Raw genomic sequence first — 20,643 nt, 5'->3', positions numbered from 1 at the left:
TCTCTGGCGCTACTTCCGTGGTCGGAAGGAAAAAAAAAAAAAAAAAACTATAATTCATACAATTTCCGGATTTCACATTTTCAATGTCGCTCACCTAACGTTTTGTTTCCCATACACTCACACAGACGTGCTAATAAAACATTTAAAAAGAAATTAAGCCTGCAATTTTCCGAGAATTATATTTACGTGACAACCCTAACCAAACCTAAACTATAGTCCATCCACGGTAACCTACTTTTTTAAACGAACCTTTGAAAAAACACACCAGGATGCAGCATGTTTGGTTCGTTTGCAAAAATACTTTCCATCATATGCATATTAAACATGCATTAACACTAAATTACCGTATAATGATGTTAAATAAAATTTTACAAAAAAAGTAACTATCTATGTACAATATTATTAATATTAATGATCTCGCATGTGTGTAAATGAAACAGTGAGAGAAGTGGTGTGTTGGCAATGATTAGAACGAAATAGTTCCATAGCCAAAATATATATTTTTTGACTTTCCGCGTGTATTTAAGAATTTGTTTGGGTATTTGTTAAGTTTGAACATTTTTTTAAATCTCTGGTGAAATAAAAACGTTATGTTAACGGTAAAAAAATATTACGTGCCGAAACCGTGGTCGCGCATTAATAATGTTAATAGTCACTTGTTTGTTTTCTCTTTCAGCCGTTTGTCTGCAGTCTGCAGTCTGTACGCCATATTGCAGTGTGTTTTAATATATTACTGACCGTGAAATAACGTACAGTTTGTGTTTCAGGATTTTGTGTTAATATTGTGTATTTTAACTTTGTTATATTATTTATTATCTACTATTGTAATGATGGAATTTGTTATCGTTTTGATATTTTGTGTGGTTCTTGTGATTGCTGTAATGGTAATTGGTTCCGGGATGGGGAAAGCTACTTCGTCGCAGCGTCTGATGGACATCGTTAACGTCGCTCAGAACTTATATGTTTTAATTAGAAAAGGCGACTTGAAGAAATGTGACGTTACGCAGACGACCGCGTTTCTTCTCAACATCGCAAAGTCAACTGTTCTCAAGTAAGTAGGCTTATTTCGTATTCATGCACGTAAAAAAAATATCGACTGTGTCCTAAGTATTGTCGGCCTGTGTTTTAACTCACGAGTTTTTTTGTGTTTTATTTCCAATTTATATTTTTTGGTGTGAGACAACACCGCCATGTGGCGTCTCTGTTGAAAAGTTAACCTAAAATCATATTAGGCCTACTCAGGTCCTAACAATAACAATATAGGCACTTTCAAGTATTTTTATGGGTGTGATACACGTTTGTTTATAACTATGTTTATAAACTTTATGATAGGTTTAACTATAACATAAGGGAGTGATTTTATAATTTGCATTTAATTAGTTTTTCATCTGTTTGGGAGATCACAAAATAAATAAAAAAACACTTCATTAATTTCGTGGACAAAGTCTGTCATGTTTCCATTTAGTGACCACAAAGCAAATATTTGTGACAAAATGCCATATTTGGAACACTGCCTAACTGCGTATTGTGAACGGGTCCCCGGAAGTGTTATGACAAATGTTTTTTTTTTTGGTTAGGTACTACAAGAAAGACATTGAAGAAGTTTCAACACCAGGAAAAAAGAGGAAAAAAAGGCCACAGGAAGGAAAGTCACTTGACACAGTCGACGATTTCACAGTAAATGCAATCAGGAATGCAATTTACAGGATGTACGCTGAAGGTAAAAATTTGATACTGAAGAGTAGTTTCAATATCACTGGGGTAGGCCCTACTTAATTGTATTCATTTCATATATCCATATGCAGATTGACCGGTTCAGTTTTTTTCCGATATCATCTGTCCTTTAAAAATACTTAACATTTTTGGGTGGTTTGTTAGGTTTCTTTATTGATATGGTATTGATATATAGAATATTGTGCAACATATGAAATAGGTACACGTCCTTTTAAGGTTAGGTTAAAGATAGAAAGAAAATTGTTACATTCTAAAACTACAAGTAATGTTTATATCGTTATACACAGTATACATATTAAATAACCTCAACTTTTATGATGTATCAGAAGGTTAAATAATGACTATTTCCAGTATCAATAATATCCAGTTGTGCGCTTTAGCAGTAATTGGTTACAAATTAGTGAGTTGTGGTCGAAGCAAGCATGGTTATTAAAAAAAAATTGGGATACTTAATTGGCTAAATTGTACTGTGTGGCAGGGTCCAGTACAATATATATTCTATTGCAAAATAGTGTCATGCCCTGCCTAACCCTTTAGAAAATATAGGGGTATTGTTATTTTATAAACAATAGGCCTACTTCATTGTAATGAAGTATCATATGAAAACACAACTTAGCCAGACAAACTGTGTGTTAGTGTATGAAGTAACAGAAGGTTATAAAACAGTAAAAGTTTAGTATCGCGTATCCGATTCGATACATTGATCCTGATCGCATGATCCTGCAAATATTGATCCTGTGATTGATGATGCTTGCTTTTCTAATTTATTACGTTTAAAAATCCTGTACAAAACCAAAACTAAAAACCTGTGATGTAGTAATGAGTTATGATTTAAAGTTGAATAATAATGAAAATATATATGTTTTATTAAACTTATGATAATTATTCTTGCTATACCACAATATTTGATTATGTTCAGGATCTTTGATCTGAATAAATGAAAAAAAGCATGCACCACACGATCAATAGGATGTACAGGTTCATGCATAAAGATCTAGGGATCACATGGGATACACGATACAAAACATTTACCTACAACACAGTGTAGAGCTTGTAACTTATTGATTGCTAAATTGAATGCTGAAATACTAATGTTTTACACAACTTCAATACAAACGCGCAATATAATCGTCATATCATTGCAGACAAAAATACTGCAATGTAGAATTCCTCTAAGCAAACTACAAAATTTAAATTAATTTAAAAGTATTTTTGAAATGTAAGTTTATTAAAACTATTTAATAAATGTAAATTGTGCACTTAAATTATCTTCTACGGGGTTGTGGTTTCGCTTAGTTTTGTGTACCTCTGTTATTTCATGTATTGTTAATGTATGCAATAAATTTACAGGTTTGAATGTTACAGTCGACACCATTTTGAAAGAAATCAGGGAAAGACAAATAGATTATTATGGTGGAAGATCAAGTCTTCATAAATTGTTAAAGAAGATGGGATTTTCATGGACAACTGTTGATGGACGAAAAGCTTTGATAGAGAATGAAAACATAGTATTGCAGCGAATAGATTTCTTGAGAAAGTATAAAGAAGAAAAAGAAAGAGGTGCCAATTTCATATTTGTTGATGAAACATGGATTTTCCAGAGAGGCAAGGCATTAATTTATTTGAAAATTTGTTCTGTGGTCCAATACAAAGTATTTCATTTCCATTTCATATATTTTTCAGGAACTGTATCAAAGTCATGGCAGGACAAGAGTCTACAATCTGCGAAGAGACGTACTGTTGGAGATGGTAAAAGGTTTATTGTTGTTAATGCTGGAGGGCGCACTGGCTTTGTGCCAGGAGCAGGATTACTTTTTGTTTCAGGTCAGAAGACTGCAGACTACCATGGCGAGATGAATGGGGAAACTTTCTTGATGTGGTTTGAAGACATGTTGGTGCATCTTGAGGAACCCAGTGTCATCATAATGGACAATGCTTCATATCACAGCACCCAGGTATGTGCAATGGTAAAGCAGTGTCTTTTTATTGCTCAAATTGTAATGTGAAAAATTTACATGTGTTTATTATTGTGTATAAGTACGAATATTCGAGACTAATACATTTTGCCAGCAATAATTGTTATCTTAATAGTATGCCTACACTACATTTTTATAAACTATAATGTTTGAGCTGAAATTGAATACACACAGATATATATATATATATATATATATATATATATATATATATAATGTAATTGAATTACATTGTAGTGCAAACTAATTGAGTAGAGGGTTTGAAATACCAAATAAAATTTTTTTATTGCAAACAGCATTTGAAAATGACATAATTACTTGTTTGGTAAAAGGACCCACTTTATGAATGCTCTGTTGCCCTACTTAATAAATTAAAATAATATTTTCAAAAAAATTTCTAGTCACTAAACTAACATGCTTTGTTAAATTTAGAAATTCATTACGACAATATGCCAAAACACATGTTTGCTTTGCATAAGTACAGTAGAACCCTGTTATAATTTGTTTTTAAGGGGCTACAAGAAAAAAAAACATAAGCAGGAAATTCAATTTAGTACTTTTTAGTGTGGATTTATTGCCAATGGACTCAACAAGCTGCATAAAGATATATTTGATGCTCCAATTTGCTTGTAGCAAGCCAAAAACAATTTTTCTTTAACATCATGGTGCTTCCAGCTTCTATCTGCTTTGTCTTTACTTACACATTGTCTCATTGCTGTAAAATTGTCATAATTCACGACAGTGTTTACAGTGGAAATGCTTAAGTCCAGTTCTTTTGCCACTTGAACATGTGATTTAAGTGAATACATTTGAAAACACACAGAATGGCTAAAAATTTATGAATTTATTTGTTTTCCAAGGGTGTCAACAGGCAGTTAACTGCTAACATACACATATACATAGACAGTATAGACAAAGGCTTTTAATTTTTTTCGTCTTCTAAAATTTTATGAAGTGAACATTACAAGCACGAAACGCATAATTTGTGAAACATTATATCCAGGAATTAAAAACATTGTCCTTATAGGGAAAATATTGGACTTGAAAAATAATACATTATAGGCAGGAAAACTTTATAAGCAGTAAAATTGTAACAGGGTTCTACTGTCATGAATTCTTATCAGCTACTTGAGTATTTAGTTAAATGTTGGCATAACGTAGGTTGAGAAAACACCTACAACGAACTGGACCAAGGCTGCACTGATCGCGTGGCTGGAGAAGAATGGGATAAAACATGAAAATAATTTGTTGAAAGTGGAGCTGCTGAGAATAGCTAAACAAAACAAGCCCCGAATACGGTATATTATTTCGTTTTTTTCACAGCATTTCTTTAAAAGTGAGATAGTTGCAAAAAATTACGTATACACCTTGTTCTAACACACTTTTCAGATATGAGGTAGACGAGTTGGCTCGTAACTATGGCCACGAAATTCTACGACTCCCACCCTATCACTGCCACTATAATGCAATCGAACTAGTTTGGGCTCAATGTAAACACCATTACAATAGTAACGTGGGGCGGGCCAAGAGATTTGACAATGATGCAGTTGCAGCCATCTGGAAAGAGGCTCTTGATGCTTCCACACCAGAGAGGTATTTTCATGTTGCATGACCAATGGGGTATTCCTTTTGAAGTAGAAATTGTTTTATTTTCCTGTAGAACATTCCTCAAGCTTCAGCAAAACCCTTACCATACATTTTTACATAATACGTAAGTATTGTTGCCTAGCAGCCTGGTCCTACCATTCCTTTTGATAACTTTGTGTGCTAGTGTGTGTATAGTGTGATTATCATTTTGTGTATATTCATATACCAGTAATACAGTTTTAAAACAATTGGTAAAAATAAGTGGTTTGAATTTGTGTAGTTGTCGTTTTGAAAATGTGTTGCATGTATGTGTTTGTGTTCGTGTTTGTGTTTGTAATTTTATTCCCATGTGATTCATACATATCTGTGTAGTTTCTAGATCTAACAGTGGTGACTTATTTGCAAGGTTTTTTTTTTTTGTAATTGCAGTCCATTTGCAATTGTTTCATTTCCATAAATAGTTTTGTATTTATTAGTAATTGTGATATTACTTTCTGTTATGCTTAATCTTGTGTCAATGACTTTAAAGTTATGGTGGGTTCAGTGCTGTAGGCAGATTTCAATATTCAGATAAAATTTCAACGTAGAGAATTTTGAATATTTTCATCTAGCGAACTTGAATAGGTATTTACACATGTAGTTCTTGCACATTAGTATTTTCAAAAGTTATGTTATTATAGTGAAATACATATACAGTAAATCATCAAAACTATTCAAAAAATTAAATTTTCGCTATATCTCACTGTTTTTGTCTGGGACAAATTTTAACCAAAAACAAACACAAAAATTATGAAATAAATATTTTATCATATGCATTCTAAGCCTTTATTGATAACATATATAATATTTACAGCTTTATTATATCTTGAATAAACCACTATAATTTTTTTTTTCAGATAACATAAAACAAAACATGTTACTTCAAGTATTAAATAATAGCTTTGATAGTTGAGGAAAACACATTAAATGAGTTTTGTTGTGTTTAAAAATAGTTTCTTGTGGAGTGAGTTCAAAATTGTATGTAATAAAGAGCATGCCATGCATTGTTTACTATGCCGTTTTGACAGAAACAAACATATTTTGTTATAGAGTGGTTTTTGCTATAAACAGGTCATTTATATAGAGGTTTTACTGTATACATTAATTTTTTTAGATGGGCGAGGTGTGTGGATCACGTGGAGAAGCTAATTCAAGCAGACTGGGAGAGAGAAGTCCACATAGACAGCGGCACCATTCCTCCACTCATCATCCACCTCGGCGAGGATAGTTCAAGTGAAGACAGTGACAGCGAAGAATTTGAGGTTACGACACAGCAAGTAGATGGAGACAGTGAAGTACTGGCAGTTCCTCTTGATGATTTACCCGGGTGTTCTTATTGAGGTCTGTATGTAATAAACACCTGGGCAACTGTAAGTATTGGGGTTTGAAACATTTTTTTTTCTTTTATGCATTCCCATTAAGTATGTTGATTACTGGAACTTTATGTATTAACTTTATATTACACGTATTATGAAATTAATAATAAATTTCATTTCTGGATTCGTATAGGTGTATGTGAAACATTTTATTTTGTTGTGTGTCTTCATTTTTCAGTGAACTTACTTGGAAAACAAAAAGCCAGTCCCCATCCAGGGCCACAAATAAATAATGCATATAAGTGGTATAGAAATTACTGTCAATTCTTCACCACAATTTTACTGTTCATAAAATTATGATTTTGTCTAATAAGTATACTCAGGAAAATGTATATAACCATATTTTTATTTGTGGCCTTAACCGGCAAAATGGTAGGGGTTTATTAAATAAAAGAAGAAAATTCATTTTTAAATGTTTTCATCTGAATTTGTTAATTTTATTAAACCTTCAATCCTTAGTCTTTTCCAGATTGCTTAGATGGACAGCCATATGTATAATTTACAATACTTTTTTTTTTCAGATGCAGAAAACTGTGTTGAACTGTACTAAATGATGATATTTATTGCTTACATAAATGTTGTAAATTTATATATTCTCCTAAAAATTTACTTTAAATTATATGTTATTTCTTTAGCTAACAAACTTATTTTTTAATATTTTTACCATTGGGTATCATAAATAATGTTATGAACATATACATGTATACTTAGATCATATTCAAATTACTTATATATATATATATATATATATATATATACATACATACATACACACATTGTTTTGACAGCTGGTGATTGTAAACAAACCATTTGACATTTGTCACATGGCAATGTTTTTGTTTACATACGGCGGAAGGATACATAGTGACATTAAAGTAGATCCGGTGAAAAGCAGGGCTTCAGAAAAGTAGGAGGTTACCGTGGATGGACTATACCTTTTACTTTTACAACAGACAAAAAGGATCTGATGCCTACCGATGTGAATAAGTACTACAATCGGTTAAGTTCTAAGTTTTTACAATACACAAATGTGATACTTAACTTGAGTAATTTTTTCGGATCTATTTCACAGTTTTATTCAATTTACCAAAAATATTTGACCGCCTTTAACACAAATATTTCCGGAACAGAGAAGCGGAAGAGGAGGGGAGGAGGGGGTTTAGATCACAGGAAGATCAAACCTATAGATACTTGGAGGAAACGTCAAACAACTGTGTGGTTTGCTCTGATAGTGACGTCACAAGTTGACGCTGAAAAGAAGTACGGCACGTGGTTGAAAAGGTAAATTTATAACCTTTAAATGGAAATGTATCATCAAGTTGTCTTTCTTTAACAGTAATTTTAATCGAGTGATGCAAACATTAACTTGTATCTCTCTTAACGAAGTTGCGTTGGGGGGGGGGGGGGGGAGGGGGGGAGATAGGAACTTACTTACTCAATACTGGTTTGTAAAGTTGTTTTTTTTTTTTTTTTTTTGCCACGCAAATTTATAGTTTTGTACTAAAAATGTACCTACGTTAAGCCTGGATTTCACATTAAGCAATTTACAAACGTAATAGGCCGAAACTTCTGACACCTTTTAATGTGCCGAGATGTCCTTCCATTCAATCTAACGTAACGAAAGTTCTGACACTACCAATGATACACTGGGATAAAAGGGGTTGAGGGAAAATAGAAGCTAGGTATGTATAGAGAGAGGAAGGGAAGAGATGAGGGGACTGGGTTCTTGATCTTCGCACTTGTCGCTTGCCTATAAGGTTTCTGGGGAGTTGGCCAAAGGACCTTACTATTTATTTGTCGTCTCTGCATGCTCAGCCCTGTACAATAAGTCTAGTCGCTGTAGGCTCCACTCTACCCGAGGATCGAACCCAGGACCTTGCTCGCGGCACCTTTCAGACTCTACAATACGTCTTGGTTGCTGCTTCACGCGTTGCTAGTTCTGCAAGTAACCTGGCAACACTGCACTGGACTGCCATAGTCTCTCCCTCTCTCTCTCTCTCTCTACCCAACCATCTCGTGTCCTCGCGTAAGGCAACATCCTCTCTGAACCGCCTTCAACTCTGCCACGCCGCCTTAGTGACGTGTCGCCGCTCTCATACACAATGCACCGCGGAACAAACGGAATCGCTAGGGCGACGGTCTCAGCGCGAGGACAACACACTAAGACTACAATAGGGCTCTAAATTTATATGCCCTTACACAAAGAACGTAACATCGTGACTATTAGCAGTATTAGGTAGATTTCCTATTGCGGACATACCACGACTTCCTCAAAACCATCAACAACTCAGAAGTTTGTATACCCATCTATATCTTAATATCAACTCAAATCATGGTACAAAGCGAATTTTTATACGACCATGTATTAGTGCAAGGGATGAAAAATAGTGTTTTAAGGTAAAAAAGAAATATAACGACCTTAGTAGGCATAATATGAAAATTTTTGAAGTTATTCAATGATGCATGCACCGAGTTAAACACATTCGAAATATTTTCACCGCACGGAACCAAGGGGGCAAAAAAATGTTTACTCTATCATTTTGGCATATTGGAGAAGATATGAGGATGGTATGTACATAACGTTCTTCAAATGTTCTAGAAGTTTCCAGAACTTTTCCAGAAGAAATAGGTACTTAGAAATTTACCTACGCCTGTAGACTGTGCGGAAAGGGATTTTTGAAGTGAAAATTCTTTGATGAGGGGGACTACAATTTTCGAGCGTTAAGAAAATTCCTATAGCATGAGGGGAATAGTTAGGTACGTGGTGGAAAACCGGTAGGAGGTAGATACGGCAGGGGAGAGGTAGAAATGACGCAGCATTCTTTCACACTTGCATGCAAGCATATATTCGTTTTTTGATCTGTGACCTCAGCCAAAGAGAATTATGTTTCACATACCTAATATTATAAATATTATAAATGAAAAAGTATGTTCGTCAGTCCTTTCACACAGCAACGGAGCAACGCATTCATATGATTTTTTTTTTTGCATATACTATATTGTATGGGCCGGAGACTGACACAGACTACATATAATTATGAAATTCCATCCCTAAGGGAGTGATAAAGGAGTAAATTATTTTTATAATAGAAAATCATAGGAGGTAGGTCAGAGACAAACAAACTGAGTTTAGTGTAATTTATGTCCGCTACTCGGACGTATAGCAAGGTCCTATCCTTAACCTTGGGGAAACCCATCCACTTAGTGAAGCTCGCGGCTGCTAGCGAACTAAAGGCGCTAATGACAGTTCATTTTAGTTTACAACTTCGTCAAGAGATGGCGTTGCCTTAAATTTGTAACAAGTTATCGTTTGGGCGTCTGCCACGTCTTGCCTAGGGGTTAAATGCCTTTCCACAAAATGAAGCAAAAGATTAGCGACACGGTTTTTTCTGATGCGTAGCCTTGATGCACCGAAAATTGTGCAATCAACGGGACTTTAAAATCTTTCAAGTTTATGTTCTACAGACTTGAATCTTGGTAGTGGTGTTCCTTATATTACGATGTGTTTAGACCGGGCAACGCCGGATACCGTCAGCTAGTGAAATAACAAGCAAGAAGTTTCACTTCTGTCGCGCGTGGACTCTCGCACACACATTTTTTTATTTAGTTTTAGCATTCCCAAAAATGATAAATACTAAACGGCAGTGACTCCACTGAGAAATAAATATATTTTTGCATCCAGACATTACTAACTTCAGAAATTCTACTAAATTATGCACCATGCTTAAACAAAGCCAAATTTAAAAAAACGACAGAAAATTGTAATGGCCGATAAACTGTTGGTTCCTATCTTCCCCCCCCCCCCCCCAAAAACAAAAACATCGTGGTAATTTCACAGGGAAAATGATTCACTTGAATTGGTCTTTAACAACGCAACATTGCCGGAGGATGTACAATATGTCCATAGTGTAGCATAACTTCACCATTAACTACGCCGCAGTTATAATCGATCGTCCAACATTTTGACGGGGAAAAAAACCTGTTCACTTACCAAATTCCTTCAAAATTCCTCCAGAATTCCAGGTTCTCCAAGTGGTATCTTAGTTCTCTAGAGTTTCCTCGTTTCCCCTGTCACCGGGCACTCCAACCGCGTGTATGGTAACACTTTTCCTGTAGACGGCCCATGCTGTTACTCTACGAAGCACGGTCCTTTCCTCCTCAAAACATGCTATTATCTCAATTACGTTTGGCTATCGGCAGAGCCGCGATTATTTAGCGGATTCATTGGGTGACAAATTACGACTTGAATCACACATACATCTGCTTTCCTTTGATGAATGCACTACAGTACACTTGACACGCTATTGCAAAGGAGAAGTTGTTAAACCAATCACGCGTTACCCGCAAATAAATGATGTGACATTGTACTGATAAGGAGCATTCAATAAATGTTTGACTACATACATGCAAGTTGAGTCCAACCAGAAAAGAAACGAATTCGCGAAATAATAGCGGCTTTAGCTATATGTCTACGAGTACCGTAAACGACACATGTACACAAAAAAAAAACATTGCCAGCGACGAACTTCCAACGTTACATAAAGCCAGCGACTTTGCTGTGTAAAGTAAACTGAACTAGGTGAACTCCCTCGTTTCCTCAAAAAAAATGCCACTTGTTTCTGCAGGAAATTTGACGTCTTTAATTTGAATGTAGGTGTCCCCTCCTGCCCTCTAAAAACCACACCACATCAAGGGCACACACGAAGACTGAAGCTGACTGCTCGTTCCATTTAAGGTCGTCTGTGGGCATCAACGATACAAGTTGTTTCGGGCTGAAGCCCGGCGAGCCTCACCACCTCCTCTCCTCCAGGGACTGAACCCGTTAGGGTATTCCAGGAGCACTAACTTTTTCTCTTCATCCAGATGTCAACTGGTGGTTTGATGGCATCTTCCATGTGCCAATTTCGAATGGCGTATACCATTCTTTCGCCTCAACCAGAAACAACTTATCCATTCTGTTAGAGCCGCCGTGCCCGCAGCCAGAATATAGCTTTGTCAATTTGATTATAAAATTCCTTGTCATTTTGCATCCATGCATAAAATCACGGCGGCTGATGTTAAAAACTACAGTCACTCCTTGTGGAATCTCTTGCTCCGGGACGGTTGCATCAACGAGACAGTTAAGCTTGTCTCCTACAGAATGTGCCCACTTCACAGCACACCAGCCAGCGGAGATGTGCAGTCGCGCGGAGTGTTTTCGCGATACGCGGTGGTGGGCATCGGTCCAAAGTGCGCAGTACAACAACACAAAAACAAGCAGATAATTTGTCGTTATCAGCGGTAGTCTGGCGGTAACCTGGCACGGGTGGAGACCGAGTGTCAGTCTGGGCAGCGGGACCCACTGCGGAGGAATGCCCCCTCAAGGTCCGCGCCCTGACACATGGTGGGCAGAGCTTCACAATAAACCTACGACTGGAAAACTCTCAATATATCCCAGTTGTGTATTTAAAAAAAAAATGCGCTGAGGTGTGACCGTGTCTGGTCACGAGACGTTAAATTAAATTTCCACCACCAAAACATTTAAGGACATGAAGACTCTTACCTTCTATGTTGACATGTGGGAATAAACTGACCTCTTGTGACGTCACGACTCATAGATAAGCTACGGCTGTGTGCGGCAGAAGACAGTGCACTTTCAACAAAATACCATAGACAAAGTGGAGACCATTCCTACACAACATCGAATTCAGTGTTACCAACTCCGAATTTAGCAAGAAGAAGAATAAATCCCGGAAATTGGTTGTTTATCGATTATGTGAACTGGTATGAAGATCTTTCTAGAACATTCGAAAATTATCTCTATTAATCCCGAGATTGGAGGGGCAATAGGAGGGAAGGGGGGAGGTGAGAAATGGGTATATAAGCCCGGGATTTTGATCAGTTATGCATGGAGCAGCAGGACCATCACCAACATCATCATGAGGCATTAGAGAAAGAGAGAGAGGGATTGACAGAAGGCAAGGTGTTTTGGAGAGCTAAGTATGGGTGTTGTGTTATTTGTTGTGAAATGGCCAGTAGAGTTAAATGTTTTGATATGATGAAAATAACTTTGAGTAGTAACCATTGGACTTGTGTTTTTGTGCGAATATGATGCACCTGTTTAACCTTAGTGTTGCTTTAGGTGTTCATAATGAGGAATGGCACTTGGTAAATTTGCTGCACCTCCTGTGCATTTTGCTTGTTGTTGGCGGCCATATTGCTTTCAATAATTAATTGATTTTAGCTCTCCAAAGACCTTTTCCTTGCGAGTTGGGTAATAGTTTGTTTATTTTTGGTTTAAAGCCATTAAATGTAACTTGCAATAAATGTTGGCTCGTCTAGCCTAGAGTTTTTTTGAAAAAAACCAAAGAAAGTAGTAAAGTCAGGAATATTTATTGTGTATAAATTATAAAATATTTGTTATTTATGAGATCTAACTATTCTTGTATTATTTATGAGATATCTCTAGTCAATTATAAAACATTTGTGATATATTTATGAGATCTAACTATTTTTGTACTATTTGTGAGATATTAAGATTAACAATAAACCTTGAAAATATATTTGATGTGTTCGGTCAATGTTTTTGCCACCTTACATTTTTCAGCATAGGTTTTGATGTTCACTTTGATTTTGAATTTTAATATGCAGGTTAGGCCCCATCTGGGCAAGTATTTACCTTGTGGGAAGTAACAGGGATTTTGTGCTTGCAGTGGGAGTTGGGACTCTGATGGGGCCCGGCCTCAGAGGGTAGATAAGTTGTTCTGTAACCGTATTTCGTTTCAAACTGTCTTTTTAACAGGGTGAAATTGGCTGAAACTCTTTTTTTTTTCAGAATAATTTTTAGGTACGAAAAACCCGATAGAGATTCTTGATTGCACTTTACACCTTTGTCTTGATTTCTCCGCCATTTTTTATGTTATGGTCACCGCTCAAATTTCATAGTTGTCCTACGCACGACGAGAAGACCGCGCGCCAGTCCACAGGACTAGAAGCACCAGCGAGCGTCGCAAATATCATCCCGCCTACTGACACTAGGCAAGACACCCGAGACCAGGCGAGCCCATTGTGCACAGGGGCTAGCATACTGACCCCGGAAAAGAAAAAAAAAACAGTCCCGAAACAAACATCGTGGCTTCTAGAAATAAAATTGTACGAATGGCGACGACTTATGCATGATAAAGGTCGCGAGTCAAAACAGAAAGATGAAAAACTCCACTGTCACCTGCGTTATCGGGATTACGTCAAGTGTTGATTGGCCGCTGACTTGCGAGACTTCTAACTGGGTTGCCCGTGATTTGCCACTGCTCTGGTTTCAGGGTTTCCCTCGGCCAATGACGGAAGCAAAGCAAAAGGTGCAGGTATTTGCACTTGCAGCCCACATCGAGAGACGAGTCCACGAATTCCCCCGGTCTCCGGCTACAAGCCGACGACTGACGAACGTGGCAGGTCACAGAAAACGCGCGACGCCGCCACCTCCCTCCTCACCACGCACTTCGCACGATGTATTCATGACTCGAGTTCCTGCTCGTAACGAATTCACGTTCGGCGGGCGCACATGACTCGCAGTGACGCAACTCCCCCCCCCCCCCTTCCCCTCGGCGCCATGCAACACGTGACGGCGAGCGCTCGGCGACTTTCCTGCCCGCGATCACATCGATCACCTCCCACACCCCTCCTTCCGAATAAAAAAAAATCACCACAGCTTGAAGTAAAGATTTAATATTTAGTTCTATGGCACAACAAATCAAAGTTCCTAGCTTCGGACTCATGCTGAAGTATATTAAGTGTCCCATAACTTAACGTCCCATAACTACTTATAGGCTAATTTATCAAGGTTCTAGTTTTCGAGTTATAGGCATTTTTTCTTCAAAAGTATTATTAATTCCCACAATGCACCAAATGTAACAAAATCTTTGCTACGCATTCATAAATTATCTTACAATTGTTATAATTAAAAATAAATAAAATCATTCAATCTGCAACTTTTTTGCAAAACTTACCCGGCAACAATTATTAATTGTGTAACTTTGACTATTAAGACAGTAAAGATAATTACTTTGCTAACTAAGATAAGTATTTGCTTTAACTATCTTTTCAAGTAACTTTTTAAGTTAGCAAGTAATTTTTTTATAGTGGGACTAGTCAAATTTACCCTAGCAGATATATTTTGCTGTATAAGTCTTCCAAATATACCCCCCACCCACCTCTTAAAGTTATTTACAATATCTAATCATTTGTGGTAGGGCAGGAATTTAATTTTTAAAAAATGCATACAACTCTAAAACTACGACCCTTATTGAAATTATTTTATTCAGAGCCGTGATTAATATTTCCATTAACTGTTCTCGGCTTGACGTTAGGTTATGGGACATACTGTACATTCTCGACAGTGCAACCATTACGTCAGGTGAAGCTGATCATGTTAAATAATGTTATTTTCTCCCGGCGCTCCATTTACATGCTGGAGCTTATTCATTAACACTAAACAATGGATTTTAGCAGGAAAGTTATTATTTTTTTTTACACAATACACACAGATACAATATGTTTTACGGTAAATAAAAATAACACTCACGAAAGCTAACTTGTGTGTGAATGCTAACTTAGTAATTCATGTCTACGAAACATATATTTCCAATGATATAAGTTTGGAAACATGAAATAAAATTACGATTAAATGAAAAAAAAATGCTTAAGATACCAGAGAAAAGAAACATCACTTAAATAATAGATAAATCTCACGAGATAAATAAATATGTTTATGCACTGTCGTACAAGCAATTTCAAAAATTTCAAATTTAAAAAAAAATTGCCATAATACAAGATAGCGGGGTATGGTCGGGATTTAGGCTCGCCGGGTTCCCAAAAAAAAAGCTTGTGCGGTCTCTATCCCCCCCCCCCCCAACCCACAAGGTGTCCGGTGTTCTCGAGTCCCGAGTTCGGTAATTTGCTACTCCGTTGAGTTGGCACAGTAACGTATTTGTAAACGTAAGTAGATCGAAACATAACACGTAACGCTCGCCCCAACACTTTTCCTTGCGAAAAACTGCGGTCACTATGAGCGCGAACGCCACATGCGTCAGCGGCGAGCCAAGCAAGAACAAATCTAGAGCGGAAGTCTTCATTTATAGTAGAAGGTAAAGCGGGCGTTTTTCCTCCAAGTCTCCACGTTTCGTTCAGGGAAATGACCATCCACCTCCCTTCCTTCTTCGTCCTGGTGATGCCCTCGAGGGAGCCAGCAGCTCATTGCGCCGACAAAGCACGCGACCGACAAAACAAACACCGTGTAAACACCTGCACGTGCACTTATCTAACTTAATTCAAGTAAGTACATTACATTACATTACATTACGCGAAAAAAAAGTTAAAATTTTGTTTGAAACCGGTACATCATAACATTGGCTTGTCCGCCCACTCTGTCTAGTGGCCAGCGTCTGATCGGTGGGCCAAAAGGGCTCGGGTTCGATTCCCGGCTGGGCAGGTTTTTTTAAATAAAAACCTTTTCCCTGGGTTCATGACCGGGTGTTTGTGATGTCCCTGTCACGTTAATCCCGCGGAAGGCAATGGTAAACCACGGTGGAATCATCCCGCCTCGGCCAAGCAAGAGACGTCACGGCTGTCAACACAGTGGCGTTGCTTGTTCTCACGCTACCCAGTAGTGAGTAAAAACGACTATAATTATCAATATTGGCTTGGAAAAATTATATTATTAATTAAAGTACAAAGGGGGTTGAGGGAATATAATAGTGTTATTTAAAAAGACTATCAAACATAATTCAAATATTATGAAATTATTTTATACTTAAAATTTACCTTTTAACAATATTGCAATATTTAAACACTTACAATATTAAATTTACTTTGCCCTCCCACCCCCAACAGATTTTTTTTTGAGAAATATAAATGGCTCCGAAACTATATGCAAGTAAAAACTTATCAAAGTTTCAATATTTCACTTGACACGTCTAGCCGTGTGCCCACTCTTACTACAGTGAACTCTAATATAGAACATACAAATGCCAGTAATCAAACGATGCAAAGTAAGACTGCAAGGCGCATCAACTTAAAACTATATACGAATGAAACAGCTTTCAGCCCGAGTGCTTGGTGACAAAGGCCGAAATTAAACGATGAAAATAAATCCAGAAAGTGTTAAAATAGGCGCGAATGCTCTATATTAAGTTATTAAATTAACCCACATTATTACTACAAACAAGTGTATTCAGTTGAAAATGGAAAATTGCCATTATTACCTTCATCCAGGGTTAAAAAGTTCAGCAAGTAGCAAGTAACACGTAACACAGGTTTTAAGCATGTTGATTAAACACACACTAATCGTCAAATAAATTTGTTATTCAACTGCGTCGGAGATATTTTATATCCACGACGTTCTATGTACGAAATTTCGAAGGAAAAAAACAAACACAAAACCTGTTTTTGACTGTTTACATTGCTCGGAACGCAAAATTGGAGCGACAAAAAATTCCAGTCTCGTCATTGGACTACATCGCAAAAAACTTCCTCCAGCCTACCTGCACATACAATATTAAAAACGAATAACTTTCTCGACCAATTTTTCTTGATGTATCACATCTTAGCTCTCGGTATACGGCATTTGGTAGGAGCAATTTCATGAATGGAACGTAAATGTGTTAGTACGGTGCTGCCATCTGTGGCGGATGGCGCAAACCAAAGTTCACTAACACAAAGGAACATCATAGTATTAACGGTTAATTTCAACAAGACTGGCAGTATTTAATAAAATTCCTTATCGAAATCAGGTCCAAAGCCGGAGTTTAGTATTTTTTTTCCAAGTATTTTTCGCTTTTATCGGAGCAATTTATTTATATAGTTCAAAATTTCGGTCTGCTAATAAAACGATTCAATAGTCGACGTAACTGCTCCAGGAACGAATTCTAGCGGCGGATGAGGAAACTACGTTAAATGTTGTGTCCGAGTTTCGTATTTTAAGTGTATTTGCAGAATGAGAACACATGAATATGCTCTTTACCACTGTACCAACATCTCAGACGAGTACTGACAGAATCACATACATATATATTTTTTATGGTTTAAGAGGAAGATAGGAAGCTAAATATGCCTTAACTGTTTCAATACATTTTATGCCATAGGTACCAATTTTTTAACGTTAAATATTAAAAACCTGACTTCAATAAGGCAAGAAATTTTAAATGACCATTATTTACGGTATTATTGCCGTTATAGTCATTCACAAGAATGATATCAATGCTAAAATCCAATGAATTCGCAGGAGAAACTATTTGTAGCAAACGGTATCAATAAACTTCAAGCATTACACTAAATTATTAACCGTTCTTTGACAAAGACAGATTTTGACAAACGATATACATTGAAACGGCCTAGTAAACTACTGAAACCAACTGGCGTGTTCAGGTTCCTAGCCATAATAAATAAATCTCATCGACGGCGTGGTGACTACATAGAGGGACACACTAAAAAAAAAAACACACACACACATCGGGGATACGGGGGCAGAAAATAAAGGAACACAAAGATCCTGTCGGTCGGACCTGGATTCCAACCCAGGTCCCATGAAGCTGCAGGATCAGCTGAGTCTCGCCCACTCCCGAGTCGTAACTTCACGAGCGCATGGAAAGTGAGGCAACTAAATATTCACACTGCGCCTGTGTGGTAGACTATCCTTCCAGCTCCGAAGCCCGGCAAGTTGTCGAACACACTGGCGGGAATTTCAAGTGTTATTGATCTGTGTTTGTGAAGCGGGATGATAAGTAGTGCGACGCTCGCTGGTGCTTCCAGCGCGGTATCGCCCCTAAGCGCAAGGCTATGAACTGGCACGCAGTCTTCTCGTCGTGCATGGGGCAACTATGAAATTTGAGCGGTGATCGTAACACTATATGGCGGAGAAATTAATATTAAATGTGTATATGCAAATTCCTTAGTGTTTATAAGATCTTAACTGGTTGATTTATGTCTTAAAAATAGTCTTAACACATGCATTTTATCCAATTTAACGATTTTAAAAATCAAGTTTAAAAACTTAATCCGGAAACCAAACTACTTATTGGCTCTCAGCAAATCTTAATTGTTTTTTTCGTAAACAGACACCACTCTGAAATCTTGAGTAGTTTTTAAATCGCAGGTTTTTTTTCCTGAAGCTCTGCACACTGTTCGTGTGTGTGTAAGTGTGTGTATGCGCCCGCGCGTGCGTGCGCTGCAAAATTTGCGACATTTTCTGTAGCAGCCAGGATGAACTCCACATACTTGACAAGAAATAAGAAGGTAGCTATTGTGCACTTGCTGCTGCCACAACATACACCTTCCAGCCGGCTTGCATGTGACGATTTTACTGTGTTCTTGAACTTCGGGACGTGTCAAAAAAAAAACCACCCGTGGTCCACTGAGAACGCAGATCATATGCACTCCAGACTCTTTTCCAAATAAAACAAAAACTCGAATTTTTCATGTCTCTAGCTATCGCTATGCCTCGTCTCTGTTCCACACACTCACTATAACTGTGGTTGCTGACTTATTGTTAGGTTCATACAACGGCGCGTCCGACGATATCAAATCATACCACGCGCGGGCGCCTGCTCACCGACTGTAAAAGCTGAATGATGCAGTGCACGTGTGGCTGAGAATCTCAGGGCGTCGATGTGCACTGTCACAGCAACGAGTTCTGGCGGCTAGCCTCCACTAGTCTCCCGCTCATGCGGTCTTACAACGGGGTCCTAGGGTTCGACACATTTTAATATTTTTATTTAATTACATGACATGAGGTGAAATGCTGCTGAAAAATAAGTTCGGGATTTCATAGTTAACACAGTAAGTACCAAATTTTGGGATGGGCACAAAAGTTTTTTTTTGCCAACGTCGGAGGTGCTTACGAACACGTGACATGTTTGCTTGACTAAGAATCACGGATGGAAAAAAAAACAGTCTCATACGATACATTCCACCTATTTATGTTAACTCATAAAATGTTAATGAAGGAAATAGAATTACGGCCCATGTGTTTTGCGAAATGGTTACCTCAAGCCGTGTCGTTCTGCACAATAAATTAATTAGCGGCACTGCAGTGCTAAAACTAAACATGTCCATTAAATTCACCTTAGAACTCTATTTATACTCTGGACTTCAAGAGTGAAACGAACATTAAGTCCAAATTTGGCAAGTTTTGTTTTATTCCATGTCTTTAAAAGTTCGTTTTATATAGAATCATAATATCGTAACTTACTTAATTTTTTTTTTTTTGGAAATACGCCATTGTTATTAGACAGTTACAAACAAAAAAAATAACAGTCTGATTGTGCTTGGTGACGAGAACAGATGTCAGTTCCCAAAACAACCGTTTTCGTTTGTGCTGTCGTGTAGTCAAAATACCAGAAATTTTCATCGCTGTGTTTGTATGTGCTTCGCTGTCTTGTCAGTACGTGTGCAGATTATCTGCTTGGTTATCTTCGATGGGATAGTCTGTCGCAGTGCTGTCCAAGGTGGTTGTTTGTCTGTATTTCCTGTTTTTGTCGACACTGTGCTGTCATGATCAGCCCATAAGTTTGCTATACTGTGCTATTGTTCTGACAAAATTTTTCCACGGAGTTCTCTGTGCAGCCTATATATATATATTTGACATGAGCTGATTTTAGCTTGTTTTCTGTGCGTTTGTGTATTTATCCTTCTTTGTCCGTTCTTTGGGTTTCCTCTATGACACACGGCTAACCTACCAATGAAGTATGGCCAAAATAATTATTTAACTCAACCTTACCAACTGCAAGAATAATTCAAAAAACGTATCGTAACTTGCTCTAATGTTTTCCAAAGCATGTAGGAAAATTATAATAATTTACGTAAAAAGGTTCAGTTTAGCGACACATTCATATCAGTTAATCCAGTTAAATGTTGTGTAATTGTGGCTGTTGGAAATTCCCCCATCAGGATGAAGTTAACCA

The 20,643-nt window shown here is 37.3% G+C and overlaps 2 protein-coding genes across 17 annotated transcripts in view; one reads left to right on the top strand and one right to left on the bottom strand.

Moving 5' to 3' along the window:
* The window catches only part of LOC134542726 (NAD kinase-like), a 238,143-nt gene that overhangs the window by 39,740 nt on the left and 177,760 nt on the right, over positions 1 to 20,643 (bottom strand). The window lies entirely within an intron of this gene.
* LOC134542594 (uncharacterized) lies at positions 265 to 7,458 on the top strand. 3 transcript variants are annotated; one of them, XM_063386972.1, is made up of 5 exons: positions 267 to 1,051; positions 1,578 to 1,720; positions 3,085 to 3,483; positions 3,559 to 3,689; positions 6,451 to 7,458. In XM_063386972.1, the coding sequence occupies exons 1-5, from the start codon at positions 828 to 830 to the stop codon at positions 6,562 to 6,564; spliced, it is 1,011 nt and encodes a 336-aa protein (XP_063243042.1). In that variant the 5' UTR covers positions 267 to 827; the 3' UTR covers positions 6,565 to 7,458. The 3 variants fall into 3 exon arrangements, with proteins under 3 accessions (XP_063243041.1, XP_063243042.1, XP_063243043.1); XM_063386973.1 differs by having other exon boundaries at positions 269 to 1,051; positions 3,085 to 3,294; positions 3,418 to 3,689; XM_063386971.1 differs by having other exon boundaries at positions 265 to 1,051; positions 3,085 to 3,689.

This window comes from Bacillus rossius (assembly GCF_032445375.1).
Source record: "Bacillus rossius redtenbacheri isolate Brsri chromosome 9 unlocalized genomic scaffold, Brsri_v3 Brsri_v3_scf9_1, whole genome shotgun sequence".
Taxonomy (NCBI): domain Eukaryota; kingdom Metazoa; phylum Arthropoda; class Insecta; order Phasmatodea; family Bacillidae; genus Bacillus; species Bacillus rossius.
This window is presented reverse-complemented; position numbering and strand designations above follow the sequence as displayed.